This window comes from Mesoplodon bidens, assembly GCF_964165515.1.
Source record: "Mesoplodon bidens genome assembly, chromosome: 11".
Classification (NCBI taxonomy): Eukaryota; Metazoa; Chordata; class Mammalia; order Artiodactyla; family Ziphiidae; genus Mesoplodon; species Mesoplodon bidens.
Window position 1 is genome coordinate 69,095,457 of NC_138167.1, and position 14,396 is coordinate 69,109,852.

The 14,396-nt window shown below is 54.9% G+C and overlaps 1 protein-coding gene across 1 annotated transcript in view; it reads left to right on the forward strand.

Annotated features, from left to right (window-relative positions):
* MYH9 (myosin heavy chain 9) overlaps positions 1-14,396 on the forward strand; it is a 93,812-nt gene that overhangs the window by 54,791 nt on the left and 24,625 nt on the right. Inside the window, exons 6-16 of the mRNA XM_081250343.1 lie at positions 1,506-1,598; positions 2,090-2,153; positions 2,715-2,813; positions 3,221-3,364; positions 4,116-4,211; positions 4,994-5,112; positions 6,725-6,877; positions 7,975-8,148; positions 8,841-9,014; positions 11,353-11,467; positions 13,991-14,184. Coding sequence (XP_081106469.1) covers positions 1,506-1,598; positions 2,090-2,153; positions 2,715-2,813; positions 3,221-3,364; positions 4,116-4,211; positions 4,994-5,112; positions 6,725-6,877; positions 7,975-8,148; positions 8,841-9,014; positions 11,353-11,467; positions 13,991-14,184 — 1,425 coding nt within the window. The remainder of the gene's footprint in view (positions 1-1,505; positions 1,599-2,089; positions 2,154-2,714; positions 2,814-3,220; positions 3,365-4,115; positions 4,212-4,993; positions 5,113-6,724; positions 6,878-7,974; positions 8,149-8,840; positions 9,015-11,352; positions 11,468-13,990; positions 14,185-14,396) is intronic.

Consider the following 14,396-nt stretch of genomic DNA (forward strand, 5'->3'; position numbering starts at 1 on the left):
GCCGCCTTCCCAGGCCCGCCTGAGCCCGGGGGATGGAGGCCCAGTGTCCTATGACCGCTGGTGCCAAGCACTCCCGTAGAGCCTGCCTGTGGCTCCACTGACCCTCCTCCACTTAATCTGTGCGGTCCGAAAACAAGACTCCCCAGCCCTGGGAGGAGCCCTGACCGGGGCTGGCTGTGGGAAGTGGAGTGTCTGCCGGGGCCCCTTCTGGTCTCTGGTGGGCTCGGCCCGACCCCAGAGCGTCCTCGGTGCTCTGCCGACAGGTCTCGTCTGCGGCAGGTGTGCTTGGGAGCTGTAGTTCACGGCTCTCCCGGGAGCCCCTGCTACTACCCGTTCTCCTCTTCATCACAAATTACAGGCAGCCTTTATTTCCGGAAAGTCCTGGCTTGACTCCAGCACTGCTGATAAATATAAAACCCTACCTGGCCCTTGCGTGATGTTCTCTCTCCCTAGAGGGTGCCCAGGTATTAAGGTGAACAAGAGCCGTATTTTCCTCAGGCAGTGTTAGTTATTACCCGGCCTGCTGGGAGGATGAAAGGCCTGCCCACCTGACAGGGTAGAGCCCCCAAGTGGGGCCGGGGGTGCAGGGGAGACAGGGCAGTGACTGACAGGTATGAGGTAGAAGCCTTGAATTCGATGACCTGCTTTGCTGGTTGATGGCTGGATGACCTTGGGCAAATCATTCCCCCTCCCTCAACCTCTGTTTTCTCTTCTCTGAAATGGGGCTACTCTGTCTTTCCTACCCTAAGTATCATGAGGATCCAGGGTTAAGAAGGCATAAATAAGGGGGCATTCTGTCAACCACCAGGTGTCATGAGACCCCAAGTAGGGTTTATTGGTGTTCTTGATAAGTAATTCAGAACCCAGAGTGGACCTTGTTGATCCCACGCTCAGACGCCTGACCTGCTGGGAGCAGGTTTCGGGGCGGGGGGAGTGGAGGACAGGGGACCAGCAGGGGGAATGCAGAGTTTATTAGGACACGGACGAGACGAGCTGGTGTCTTCTGTGGATCTGGTTCCCTCTCTCCTTGTCCTATGGGAAAAAAAATTTTTTTTTGTGGTCTGTCGGGGATTAGAGGCAAGGAAGACAGAGGGAGGCTGGCACACCTGGGAAGGAAACTGTCCAGGGGAAGGAATGGCGCCTTCCTGTCTCTTTCTGGCTCACGTGCTGCTTCGCAACGCATCCTCCAAGGTTGATCCAGGCCACTGGGCCAGGTCCCCGGAGCTCGCTGGGTGGGCTGCCTGCTTTCCTTTTCGATCACTGGTTGGTTAGCCCAGGGAAGTAAGTTCAAACCAAGCAGGGTTTCCAGATGCCTGGCGGGAAGGTCACTCTGGAGTGACACGGGATTGCCAAGGCCGGTGTGGCCAGAGCCCATCCGGAAGCCCCCGTCCCTGCCACGTCGGACGTGTGGACACAGCTCTGCCACCTCCCCTCCGCCTGGTGGGGCAGGTCTGCCAGCCCACGCCGCTGCCTGGCCCTCACTGCCCTTCTGGGTTCCTTTCCAGGGCGAGCTGGAGCGACAGCTGCTGCAGGCCAACCCCATCCTGGAGGCCTTCGGGAACGCCAAGACCGTCAAGAACGACAACTCCTCTCGATTCGTGAGTGCCGGCGCTCACGGGCGCCTTCCCACCGGCTGCTCGCACCCCAGACGCGGAGAAGGGTCGGACTTGGTGCTTTCCAGCCTGTCGCGTGCAGTAGGCTGGGTCATGCACCTGTATAAGGAGCTTCCTCGGCTCAGGTGGCAAAGCCAGCGAGGCAGTGGGGAGTCCCCGCCGGTCCCCTGCTTGTCCTGCTGTAACCGGCAGCCAGTTAGAACACAGGACCAGACCAGGCAGGAGGAACACCTCCAGATAACTTCTTCCCTCCTCCCCTCTTCCGCTCTGTGGCGGAACTTGGGCACCGCTGGAGCTGGGCCCGGCTCAGGCTTAGCCGTGTGGCCCTTCTGAGTCCTGAGCACCCATGTAGTTGGGGTGCGGGCCCCCTAGCCGGGGACACAGGCTCAGTCTCTTGGCTTTCTGCCTCCAGGCTGTACCACTGGAGGTGGGACTGGAGGATGGGGCCTCTGATCTCTTCATCCGTCTTTCCTTAGGGCAAGTTCATTCGCATCAACTTTGATGTCAATGGCTACATTGTGGGAGCCAACATCGAGACTTGTATCCTTGTGGTTAATTGTAACAAGTGTTCTGGGTCTGTGGGGGAGAGATGTGACCTTGATGGAGAAGAAGCTGCTTCCTGATTCCAGCAGTTTCCCCTTTCCGGGCCTGTTATGACACCTTGTCTGTGCCACCCGGAAGAGGACCAGGATTAAGCTCATTGAGAACTCAGCTCAGAGCTCAGGTTTTTCTTTACGGGCGGGAAAAAGTTCAGCTTAGAATGGGATGGAACTATGGAAGATCATCCAGTGTGGGTCCCAGAGGGTGGAATTGGGTGGACGCTACTTTGTTTCTCCCTGGTGTTATAGCCTGTGCTGGTGAGAGTGTTCTGAGCTCTGTTCTCTCATGAGAAGGGGGCCCTTTAAACAGATAAGGCTCCCAAGTGTGAGGGCTGCTGTTTGCACAGGTTACACCCGTGAAGGGTAGAGCCAAGGTGGTTGGCCTTTGTTTTGTTTTGCCACTTTCTGCTGGTGAAGTTCCGTGGCTTTGGACAGGGCTGGGGGCATGTGGAGGTCTGGCTGCCTCCTCTCCAGCGAGCACGATTCCTTAATGTTTGCAAAGACCTCCTGGAGAAATCTCGTGCCATCCGCCAAGCCAAGGAAGAGCGGACCTTCCACATCTTCTACTACCTGCTGTCTGGGGCTGGGGAGCACCTCAAGAGTGAGTGGTGGGCCCACAGCCTGACACGGGGGCTCCCCTGCTGTCGGGCCACACACCACAGTTAGGAAATGAAACCTCGGCCTTTGGGTGGGCCAGAGGAGCGTGACTTCCGTTCCTGGGCCGGCTGAGGGCTTGGCCTCTGTTTCCGACCACGCCACAGGAAGCCTGGCAGGTCCCTGTGCAGCTGTGGACCTCGGGGGCCCCAGTGCTCTCGGGGTGGGGGGCGGGCTATGTGCGTGCCCATCTCACACGCTGGGGAGAGTCGGCCTTTCCGGCCACTCCGCGGTTTCTGGGGTATTTCAGGGTGCTCCCCGGTCTCCCACACCTTTGAGGTCACGGTGTTGACTGGAGCCTCTGGTTCCAGCACCTCCTGACCTTCACGAAACCTTACCCTCTGCCCCCCACAGCTGATCTCCTGCTGGAGCCATACAACAAGTACCGCTTCCTGTCCAACGGGCACGTCACCATCCCCGGGCAGCAGGACAAGGACATGTTCCACGAGACCATGGAGGCCATGCGGATCATGGGCATCCCAGAGGAGGAGCAGATGGGTGAGGGCCGGTCCTCCTGGGGGAGCCTGGGGAGCACTTCCTGCTGGCGCTGGCCCTTAGGGAGTCTGTAATGGCCGGGAGGAAGGCCTTGAGTGTGTGGTAGGCGGTCCCTCAGATTTGAGGCTCAGGATTATTTCTTCCCGGTCGTATTGCCTGGGGACACAGGGGAACAAAGGACAGGCTACTAACTGCCCAGGGTCTGGGTCCACCCCTCGTGTTCTTGCCATTTGCTAAAAGTGGATTAGTCCTGCCTTGTCCAGGGCGAGTGTGGAAGGGGCTTGGCTGGGGTCTCTGTGCTGGTGAAGCTCAGAGTGAATACAGTGTGCAGCTTGCCTGTGTCTTCTCGTTTCTCTAGAGGGAGGGTGAGGAGGGGCTGAAGGTTTTATTTTAGGAAGACTGGGGGATGGAGAGACTGCACCCCATCCTCTAGCGTTGGGGTCAGTCACCTTTGCTCCACAGATAGCATGTGAATGGACGGGCGTGGCTGTGTTCCAATAAAACTTTATAAAAATAGACCACGTGCCCCTGGGTAGAGGCGCATCCTTGGTCCGGACTTGGAGATGTTGGGAATGTTAACAGAGCTTGTATCTAAGCTGAGGTCGGCCAGAGGCCCTGGAGACACGCTTTAGGCCGAGGCCTGGTGCCCCCCACATGGCTCGTCTTGCCTGAGGGCCTCAGCGGGGAGACACCCCACTCAGGGGCTTATTCCACCCCCCGCCTGGTTCTGACCTGCCTTTGATTGCACCTGAAGGCTTGCTGCGGGTCATCTCGGGGGTCCTCCAGCTCGGCAACATCGTCTTCAAGAAGGAGCGTAACACCGACCAGGCATCCATGCCCGACAACACAGGTGACCCTGTGGGCCCCTCACCTGAAGTAGAGGGGCAGGTGCCTGGGCTTGCGCTGACTTAGGAGAAAGAGTCTTGGAGAAACTCCAGACGCTCCTGTCTTTTTTGTTGCGTGTGTGTTCGTGGCTGCCCGTCACTCTGTATTTTTTGTGAAACACACATGAACGCGACCCTGCTGCTTCTTCACAGAGTAAGCATCAGAATGAGTTAGAAAACCCACGATCTATGGCCCAGCATTTCCCCTCATTTGTTCTGAGACCAGACCGGTTGTCTCTGTAAAACAGTCACTTCTCCTGTCACTTGCCTTGCATGTGAACTCGTGAGGACATGAAACAGTGTCGTCACCCCGGCTCCTTGGTCACTGCTAGTCCCTTGGGTCGTTGCAGGTGACTCGTTTACGTTAGCCTTAACACGCGCTTCTTAGGGGCTCTTAAAAACATTTAACCCATGCGCGTGTGGATTGTCCTGTTCCGTCCCCTGTGTCTGGGGCAGCGCTGCCTCGAGTCAGTCCTGTCTGTGGGTAGGACCCTCTTTCACACTCAGGATGTGGCCAGGGGTGTGCGGAGGTACGGATGCCAGGTCCCCGGTTAAGACCCGCGCTGCCGGCCTGAGGGGAGAGCTGGCTGCTCTGTGTGCCGTGGGGGAAGGGCTGGGGCCTGGGCTGGCTGTCCGGTAACGATGGCCCAGTAACCACAACTTTCCCAGGTTGAGCAGAGGGACCCGTGCCCTTGGGTTGAATTCAAGCCTTTTACCCCTTCCCTCCTTACTCTTTGAAAAACATCAGCTGCCCAAAAAGTGTCCCACCTGTTGGGTATCAACGTGACCGACTTCACCAGAGGAATCCTCACCCCTCGCATCAAGGTGGGACGGGACTACGTCCAGAAGGCTCAGACGAAGGAGCAGGTGAGCCCTCTGGCCGGGGTCAGGCCGCCGCAGTGGCCACGTTGAGGCCTGTGCTGCAGCATCCTCAGGGTTCGGTGCTGTCACCTGGGTCCCTCACTGGGTCCTCACAGCACCGCGGAGAGCAGGTGGTGTTACCCCCACTGAGAGCACAAGGAAGCTGGGCCCAGGGTCCAGGAACATGGCCAAGGCCCCCGCCTAGGGAGGGCCACCCTCGGTGGGAACTCTGGGCTGCCGTGTGCCTCTTCCCTGGAGGCAATGTTGAGCTGACTGGTGGGCGAGGAGGCAGGATCCTGTTCCAGGGTAAAGCGAAGCAAGCCCAGAGTGTTTCTGTAGCACAGCTCTCCTGGTGCCAGGGCAGCGGCACCCGCCATTCTTGGAGCCCAGGCCTCAGGGCTGTCTGTCCCCAACGGGCTGTCCTGCCGCACGTGGCGAGAGCCGGGCAGGGGTCTGTGCCACTCGCACGTGCCCGCCGCCCAGGACCTGAGTCCCTGCCCGCAGGGCCCCTGTGGGTGGTTTCTAGTTTCTCTCATGGCCCTGGCGCTGGGTGGTTTTGGGCTGCTGCTTCTCCCGTCTCTCAAAATTACTTTGGATTCACGTTGATTAAGTTCTTTTTCCAAAGGGGGGCCATCCACCGGGCCTCCCACTGGTGGCTGACAGCTGATTCTGGGCAAAGCCCTCCCTCCAAAGCTGTTTTCAGAAGACAGCGGGCATGATTATAACCAACTGTTCATTTCCCTGATAATTAAAGAAGCTTAATTTTTTCATTATGAAAATACTACATGAACACTTAAGATTCAGAAAAATCAAAAACGTCTAGGGCTTCCCTAGTGTGCAGTGGTTGGGAGTCCGCCTGCTGATGCAGGGGACACGGGTTCGTGCTGCGGTCCGGGAGAATCCCACATGCCGTGGAGTGGCTGGGCCTGTGAGCCATGGCCGCTGAGCCTGTGCGTCCGGAGCCTGTGCTCCACAACGGGAGAAGCCACTGCGGTGAGGGGCTCACGTACCGCAAAAAAAAAAAAAAAGTCTAGAGAAGGAAAAAAATTGCCCCAGTCCTACCCAGTGACGCTTATTGGGCAGCTTTTTCCTTCCTGCAAGGCCTTTTCCTTTATTCTTTCTTTTTTAAACATAGTTGTCACCTTGGCTTTTCGTTACGGAACTTCTTGAACATTTGCACAATAAAGTGGAGAATAGCACAGGGAGCCCATGTGCCCATCACACAGGCGTCTTCAGGAGTCACTGACTCATGGCCAAGCTTGGTTCCTGGTTCATCTGGTCACCCTGCACCCCTAATTGTGTAACTTGAAGCAAATCTCAGACATCTTGTCATTTCTTCTGTAGATACTTCAGTTCGTCTCCATTTATTTTAAAAAGGTCTTTGCAGATGTCTAAGTTCACTCTGCCTGTATTGTTGGATATTTAGGTTATTGCAGCTTCCTTCATTATAGATAACACCACAGTGAACGTATTTGTGCATGAAGCTTTTTTTCCATCCTTAGGGCTGTTTCTCTTTGGGGGGAGCAGCCCACAGGTGACATTATTGGGGCAAAGGGAATGAGGACTTAAAGGCTTCCTGTATCTGACTCCCTGCCCCCCCGGGTGTCCCCCCGACCAGGCTGACTTTGCCATTGAGGCCTTGGCCAAGGCCACCTATGAGCGCATGTTCCGCTGGCTGGTCCTGCGCATCAACAAGGCTCTGGACAAGACCAAGAGGCAGGGCGCCTCGTTCATCGGGATCCTGGATATCGCCGGCTTCGAAATCTTCGATGTGAGCTTCTCCCTTTTGCCCCCTCCCGCCTCCTGAGCCCCTGGGCTGCCTTCTCCTGGGGCTGGGATCCTTTCTCCCATAGCCCCACAGCAATGCGAGCTGGCCACCTCCTTGCTTGTGTGGAGACACAAGACACCGGTTGGGTGTATTTTAAGCTTAAACAAGATGCCCTGTGGGGTGAATTGGGAGATTGGGATTGACATATATACACTAATATGTATAAAGTGGATAACTAATAAGAACCTGCTGCATAAAAAAATAAATAAAATAAAATTCAAAACTTCAAAAAAAAAAAAAGATGCCCTTTGCCAACCAGAAATGCTGGCAAGAATGATACCTTCTGGATGGGGTTCTGGGAGGCCTCATGGACAAGGGCTTTCTGTTGATTTATTGTTTATGTATTCTCAAATATTATTAGCGTTGTGACAAGATATTGTCCCTGCCCATAAAGACTTCAGGCAGGAAAAACTGATAAAGTAGATCAGCAGAGGTTCTTAACCTGGGGTCCATGGCAGATTTCAGAGGAACCACGAACGTGGGTGGAGAAAAAAAATCACCTCTTTATTTTTACTAACTTTTCATTGAAATGATGCAGTTTTTTGAATTGTGGCTTGAGCAGAGTGTGCAGACCTCAGTTGCATTAACAGTGGTTGGATCTGTCACCACTAGATATCAGACATTTTCACCTCACAACAGTCATTGAAGAGATATAACATCATTAACGTTCATCTCTCCTTCAAAATTCTGGAAGTTATTAAGCCCATGGCTTGTGCTTTTTAATGAAGGAGCACCGTGTATTCCTATGTCACAATATTTTGATAATTACATTTCAACATAACTTCTTTCTTTTAGAATCTATTTTATGCGTTTAAAAACTTTATCCTGATATAAGGGACTTCACCAGGCTGCTGGCGAAGTCCATGGGCCCCAGCAGTGCAGCCCCTGCTGCTGGGTGTGAGGAAGGGAGGCCCACAGGGGGCGGCATGGAGGGGCCCCAGGAGGTTCTTCCCCAACACCCGTCCCCTTCCTTGCCAAGGGACTTGAAGGCCGTGTAGCGGGAGGGTGGGCATCTCTGTGACCCTGTCTCCCTCTTGCAGCTGAACTCCTTCGAGCAGCTATGCATCAACTACACCAACGAGAAGCTGCAGCAGCTCTTCAACCACACCATGTTCATCCTGGAGCAGGAGGAATACCAGCGCGAGGGCATCGAGTGGAACTTCATCGACTTCGGCCTCGACCTGCAGCCCTGCATCGACCTCATCGAGAAGCCAGTAAGAGCCACACCTGCGGGGGGCTTCACCCCCACCCTCTTCGCTCTGCCCTTCTGGGGCTGGAACTACCCAGAATTCTGACATGAAACGATTTGCTTTTGCAATGAGTTTTTTTTTTAATCAGTTGCATTTTCTAACAAACAAGAACCCATGTGGCTCCCAGGCCTGTCAGCCAGTCCCCACGATGTCTGAGTCTGCTCTCGTTTTATAAACTCAGGGTACGGAAGGCTCTTGGGGCTCTGGGGTGCTTCCTCTTCCTCGGGAGGCTTGTCCTAAGTGTCACCTGTCACCATGTAGCTGTGCGGACATGGAGGGCAGGGGAGGGGATGCGGAGGGAGTCAGGGGCCGGGGCATGTGCTGGGGGCAGCCTCTGGACGTGGGCCGGGGGTCTGCTTGGCCCATCAAGCCCGCCAAGGGATTTCCAGTGCACTCATTGGAGAACCCTTCTGATGCATCATTTTATTAAGGTGTGTCAGCTGTAGCCTAGACCCCAGAAGTTTCTTTTGAGCTAGAGCTCTTAAATTGAGTGCTTTCGGTAGTGCTTCTTCTTCTTCTGTTTTTTTTTTTTTTTCCTCCCTGCGGGGAAGCACTGCCTACCTTCTGGAGAGATTCTGGGCTTTGGCTTCTTACGAGGGCAGGAATGGGTGGGTTTCCAGGTCGAGCTCACCTGTGCGATGCTGTGCTCCCTCCAGGCAGGCCCCCCAGGCATCCTGGCCCTGCTGGACGAGGAGTGCTGGTTCCCCAAAGCCACGGACAAGAGTTTCGTGGAGAAGGTGGTGCAGGAGCAGGGCACCCACCCCAAGTTCCAGAAGCCCAAGCAGCTGAAGGACAAAGCTGATTTCTGCATCATCCACTACGCTGGCAAGGTGAGGAGCGCACACACAGGAAGGTGTCGGCCGGACCTTCGTAGGAAACTTAGAGGCGATTCTAAGACCGGGAGCCCCGAGATGTGGGGCGGGGCGCAGTACTCTTGTCCCGTGACTTGTCCGATAATGTGCCTGGTGCCGTCAGCGTTCAGGGGACTCCCCCACCTCGCCAAGCACCATCACATGTTCCATTTTGTTAGAAGCTTGCGGCAATCCTGTAAGGTGCTCAGGCTGGTGTCCTGTTGTGTATTATTATTAAGTGCATTTTCCAGGTGCGGAAATGAGATTTGTGCTAAAGGCGCAGGCCGTGGAGTCTGTATTAGACCTCTGCCCCTGTGTGACTTTGGGCTGGTTTCCTCACTTCTCTGAGCCTTGGTTGATTCACATGGAAAGTGGGGATGACCACCACTGAACTGGGTAACATGGATTAAAGGAGCTTGTGAGCCCAGAGTGGGCAGTCAGTGCTCTGGGGCAGGGCCTCTCAGCCTCCACACTGCCCACTCAGGGGCCGGGTCAGCCTTTGTGGTCGGGGCCCGTGCTGTGTGTTGTAGGATGTTTAGCAGCATCCCTAGCTTCTCCCCACCAGAGGTCAGCAGCGCCCTCCCTACTTGCCAAACCAGAAATGTCTCCAGACATCCCAGAACATCTGCCACATGTAGGTGGCACAGTCCCCTGGGTGAGGGCCACACCCGTAGATGATGGCTTTGTTATTGCCAAGGCCACCGGCCAGTAAGTGGCAGAGCTGCCTTCACACCAGCTGGCACACATCCTCCAGCTGGCTTGTTCCTGTGGCTTGAACCTAACTGAACAGGGATGTCCTGAGTCTGCAGAGGTCCGTGCTTAGACTAAAGCTGGGTTTTCTCAGCAAATTGTGTTGCTTGCATGGAGTATCTAACTATTGGTTACAGTCGGGTGTGTGATGAGATTTATTTATTTATTTTGGGGGGCTGTGCCGTGCAGCTTGCAGGATCTTAATTCTCCAACCAGGGATCCAACCCGGGCCCACAGCAGTGAAAGTGCCGAGTCCTAACCACTGAACCGCCAGGGAAGTTTTTTAACTCCCTGTTTAAAAAACTTCTGTTTTCTCGTTACCTAAGGTAATGGCGCCTAAAGCCCCGTTTCCACTTCCACCCCTGTTAGAAATGCAGGAGGGCTTTTGTTGCGCTGTTGTCTGTGATGCAAAAATTGGGTACACCCAAAAGCCCACGAGGGGCCTGAATGGTGAAACTGGCTGTGTGCATCCTCGCCTGGGCTGCACTACAGCAGCTAAAAGGACAAGGACGCTGCCTGTGCCCAGGGAGACAGACGGCCAAGACACTCAGCTCCAAGGTTTGTCGTCTCCCAGGAGGTAACTCTGCCCCTAGGGAGAAAGAAGCCACCATCCTGTACCTTGTCATCAATAACAGTGTGTGTGTGGAAACCTGTTGAAAGGGGCCAGGAGGGGACCACAGGCTGAGAGCGGCAGTTACTGCTGTGTGGTTTAGGGCAGGGGTTGCAGCGGCTTCCCGCTCTGTTTGTATTGTTAGAATATATAATGTTGTACTACTCTTGTTATTAAGGACATATTTCAAAAAAGATAAGAATATAGGGCTTCCCTGGTGGCACAGTGGTTAAGAATCCGCCTGCCAATGCAGGGGACACGGGTTCGAGCCCTGGTCTGGGAAGATCCCACATGCCGCGGAGCAGCTAAGCCCGTGTGCCACAACTACTGAGCCTGCGCTCTAGAGCCCGGGAGCCACAACTACTGAGCCCATGTGCTGCAACTACTGAAGCCCACGTACCTAGAGCCCATGCTTCGCAACAAGAGAAGCCACCGCAATGAGAAGCTGGCGTGCTGCAACTAGAGAAAGCCCGCGCGCAGCAACGAAGACGCAACTCGGCCAAAAATAAAATAAATTAATTTAAAAAAAGAGAGAGAAGAATAATGCATATCCAGGAAAACCTGGGTGTCCTGAAATGACAAAGAAAAAGTAAAAATTACTTGCCTGTTACTAAAAAGAAATATTACCACATTTTGGTTAACGTCCTTTCAGGATTTTTTCTTTATTGTTCATGTTACCTTAAAAAAATTAAAAACAGAATATTCCGTGGTGTAACTATAACCGTTTGCTTGGGGTTCGCATGGCTTAAATTTTTTGCCTTCTGCATGACTCCGCAGAGAACATCTCACGGACGCCTCCGCCCTGGTCACTCATCATTTCCTTCTTGGGGATGCAAATGCCGGGCCGAGGGTTCACGGTTTTTAATGTTTCCGCCTGTGGGGTCGGCTGGTCATCGGAGAGGCTTGTGCGCGCCGATGTCCCCCAAGCAGCCCGTGACCTGGGGTCCCGTCTTGCAGGTGGATTACAAAGCTGACGAGTGGCTGATGAAGAATATGGACCCGCTGAACGACAACATCGCCACGCTGCTGCACCAGTCCTCCGACAAGTTCGTCTCGGAGCTGTGGAAGGATGGTACGCCCTTGGCCCTCACCCCGCCTCCCGGTGCCCCCGGTTGGGCCTCTTCCCTCCACGGCAGCGGGCCAAGCCCAGGACATGGACTGGTGTGGGTTTGTGGCCGCTTAGCACCCGGGAGCCTGGGCTCCTCCAACCCTTACGGTCACCCTGTCCTTGAGCCCCGAGCATCCTTGAACATGCTACGCAGCCACTTGCTCTTGGGCAGAGGCTTCCCTAGGCTCCGCGGCCACAGACAAGCCCTTTCTAGCGCGGGGGGGGGGGGTCACGTGATGGCCCCGCGCCCGGTGCCCAGGTTCCTGTCCCACTTCTTAGTGCCTCCCTGCTTCTCCCCGGCAGCTGGTAGCTCTGGAAGTCGTTCTTTTCCTTGTCTCCGCTGGTCTCTCCTCCCTTCTGCCTGGGTTTTGCTTTAACCTCTCTGTTGCAGAGATTCAGAGCACCCTGAGAGCCTATTTCTACCAGCGTTTTCCTGCCCTCCTCCTCCTAGAACCAGGTGACTGGCTGCCTGGTGCGGCGTCCGTCCGTGTGGTGCATCCAGGGCTGCGTGACGAGCGCTTCTGCTGAGCTTTCTCTGCCATGGCTGCTCCTGCCTGACTGTGCCCCTTCCCTGGTCTCAGCCCCGGGCTTGTGGGGAGGCCCCTTCCCCCTCCCCATCACCTCCAGGCCTCTGGTGGAAAACCAGGCACATCAGGGCCGAGTTTTGATATTGACACTTCTTGTCAGATCTTAAAAGGAAAAAAAAAAATCATTTTACAATCTATATCCCCTTCAGAACTCCTGCTCGTGAAGGTGGCGTCTCATTGATTGGATGGCTGCCATGTCTCAGCACGAGGCGCTGTGCGCACTGCTGTTATGTGTTCGCGTGTCTGTGCGTGCGTGCACCTGTGTGTGTACGCAGCAGTCACCTGCTCTTCCTGGGCCAGGCCTTCCGGGGGCAGGGCACACTCACATGAAACGGCGAGTTGTTACGGGGTGTATTTGACCTCACACTGGGCAACCTGAGTGGCCTTCACAAGCCACCCACTCCCAGGACACCTTTGTTGGCCAGGGGGGCCCTGCAGTGGCTGCATGAGGTCCAGATGCTTCCTGTTTTAATTGAGGGGGTTCATCGGGTCCATCCTCACTCCCGGCTTCCCTCTTGAGCAACAGTCCTTTGTGTTGCCTTCAAAAAAATAAGAGATCTGGCCACAGAGGAATAGGAAACCGAGTTTGTCACGGAATTCTTAGCTTTTGCAGCCAGCAAGGGAAGCTTTCAAATTTAACATTGGCTCTTGCTTAAGACTGGCCTCGAATCACCGGCCACTTAGGTTGGGTTTGTTCATTGTTTTGTTTTTGCCTGGGAGGAAGCAGTTCATTTCATTGTTCTGGGCGGGAGCCACGGTGATGAGGGCTTCTTCCTTGGAGGGTGGGCTTAGATGATAAAGACCCCTGAGCTTGGAGACCAAGGCAGACGAGAGGGAGAAGGGATAGTCACTGGCAGAAGTGGTTGTCTGGAACTCTCTGCTCCGACACCATTCCTGCTGCACTAGGTCCCTGATGTAGAGAGCCCTGCGTGGGGCCGTTGCAGACAGAGAGGGACGCATCCAGAGTCCTGCAGGCGATGGCAGAGTAGCTTTAGAGCTCCTGCCTTCTGACTCCTAGCCCAGTGCTCTCGGGTAAAGGTCAACGTGAATTCAGGATGCTGAGTTTTTCATTTCGTCTGGGATCCGAGGACTACAGGATTCCTGTAAGTCAGGTTGAACACCTCCTCAGAGCCAGGCAAGTGGACGAGCTTGGCTCGCCACTCCAAAATGCATTATTAGGTCTGTTTTTGTTTGTTTGTTTGTTTGTTTTTCCAGTTATTCTCATAGCAAAGGGTTGTTATTTACCAGCCATCATGACACTCACCAAAAGGCTACACAGCTCCTATCAACTTATCTGAATCACAGCTACTGTGAAAGGGGATTCTGGTGTTTTTTTTGGAGTATAATTGCTTTACAATGTTATGTTAGTTTCTGCTGTACAATGAAGTGAATTAGCTGTATGTACACCTATATGTCCTCCCTCCCACCCCCACCCCACCCCCAACACACACACATCCCCCCCATCTAGATCATCACCGAGCACTGAGCTGAGCTTCCTGTGCTTTAGAGCAGGTTCCCACTAGCTATCTATTTTACACATGGCAGTGTATAAACGTCAATCCTAATCTCCCAGTATCAGCTCTGTCGTGTCTCTGGGTTAGGAGCTTTCCAGCGTGGCTGAGATAAGTGCTGTGGACGTGGAGTTAGCCTTCCCGGGCGCGCTGCTCCCCTCAGTGGCTCTGCGCTCTTTCCAAACCCTTTCCTGCTTTCTGCTCCTTGCTCACAAGGCCACCTTCGCTCAACATTTGGAGATGACTTTAGCCTGCTGTGTAGACTCCAAGTAGAAACAGTCTGCTGTTCCGTAGTCTCCTCTCTTTCTGTGCAGATTGTCTGTCTTTCCCGCCCCTACGCCCCCACCTGGACCGCTGGGTCCTCACGCGCTTCTGCGTGCTCTCTGCAGTGGACCGCATTATTGGCCTGGACCAGGTGGCCGGCATGTCGGAGACGGCACTGCCAGGGGCCTTCAAGACACGCAAGGGCATGTTCCGCACGGTGGGACAGCTGTACAAGGAGCAGCTGGCCAAGCTCATGGCCACACTGAGGAACACCAACCCCAACTTCGTCCGCTGCATCATCCCCAACCACGAGAAGAAGGTGCGGCCACTCGGGGGCGCGGCCACTTGGGGGCACGGCCACTCGGGGGCGTGGCGCGGGCTGGGCACAAGTGCGGGCCACTCCGCCCTTGTCTGTCTCCCTGTGCAGAAACTCTGTCCCCCGCTGCACACAGCGGCCTCGGTTAAGTTCCCCGGTGGGGTGGCTCAGGCACCCTTAGGGGATAAGCTGCCCTCGTAGCCTGTGTTTTTGCC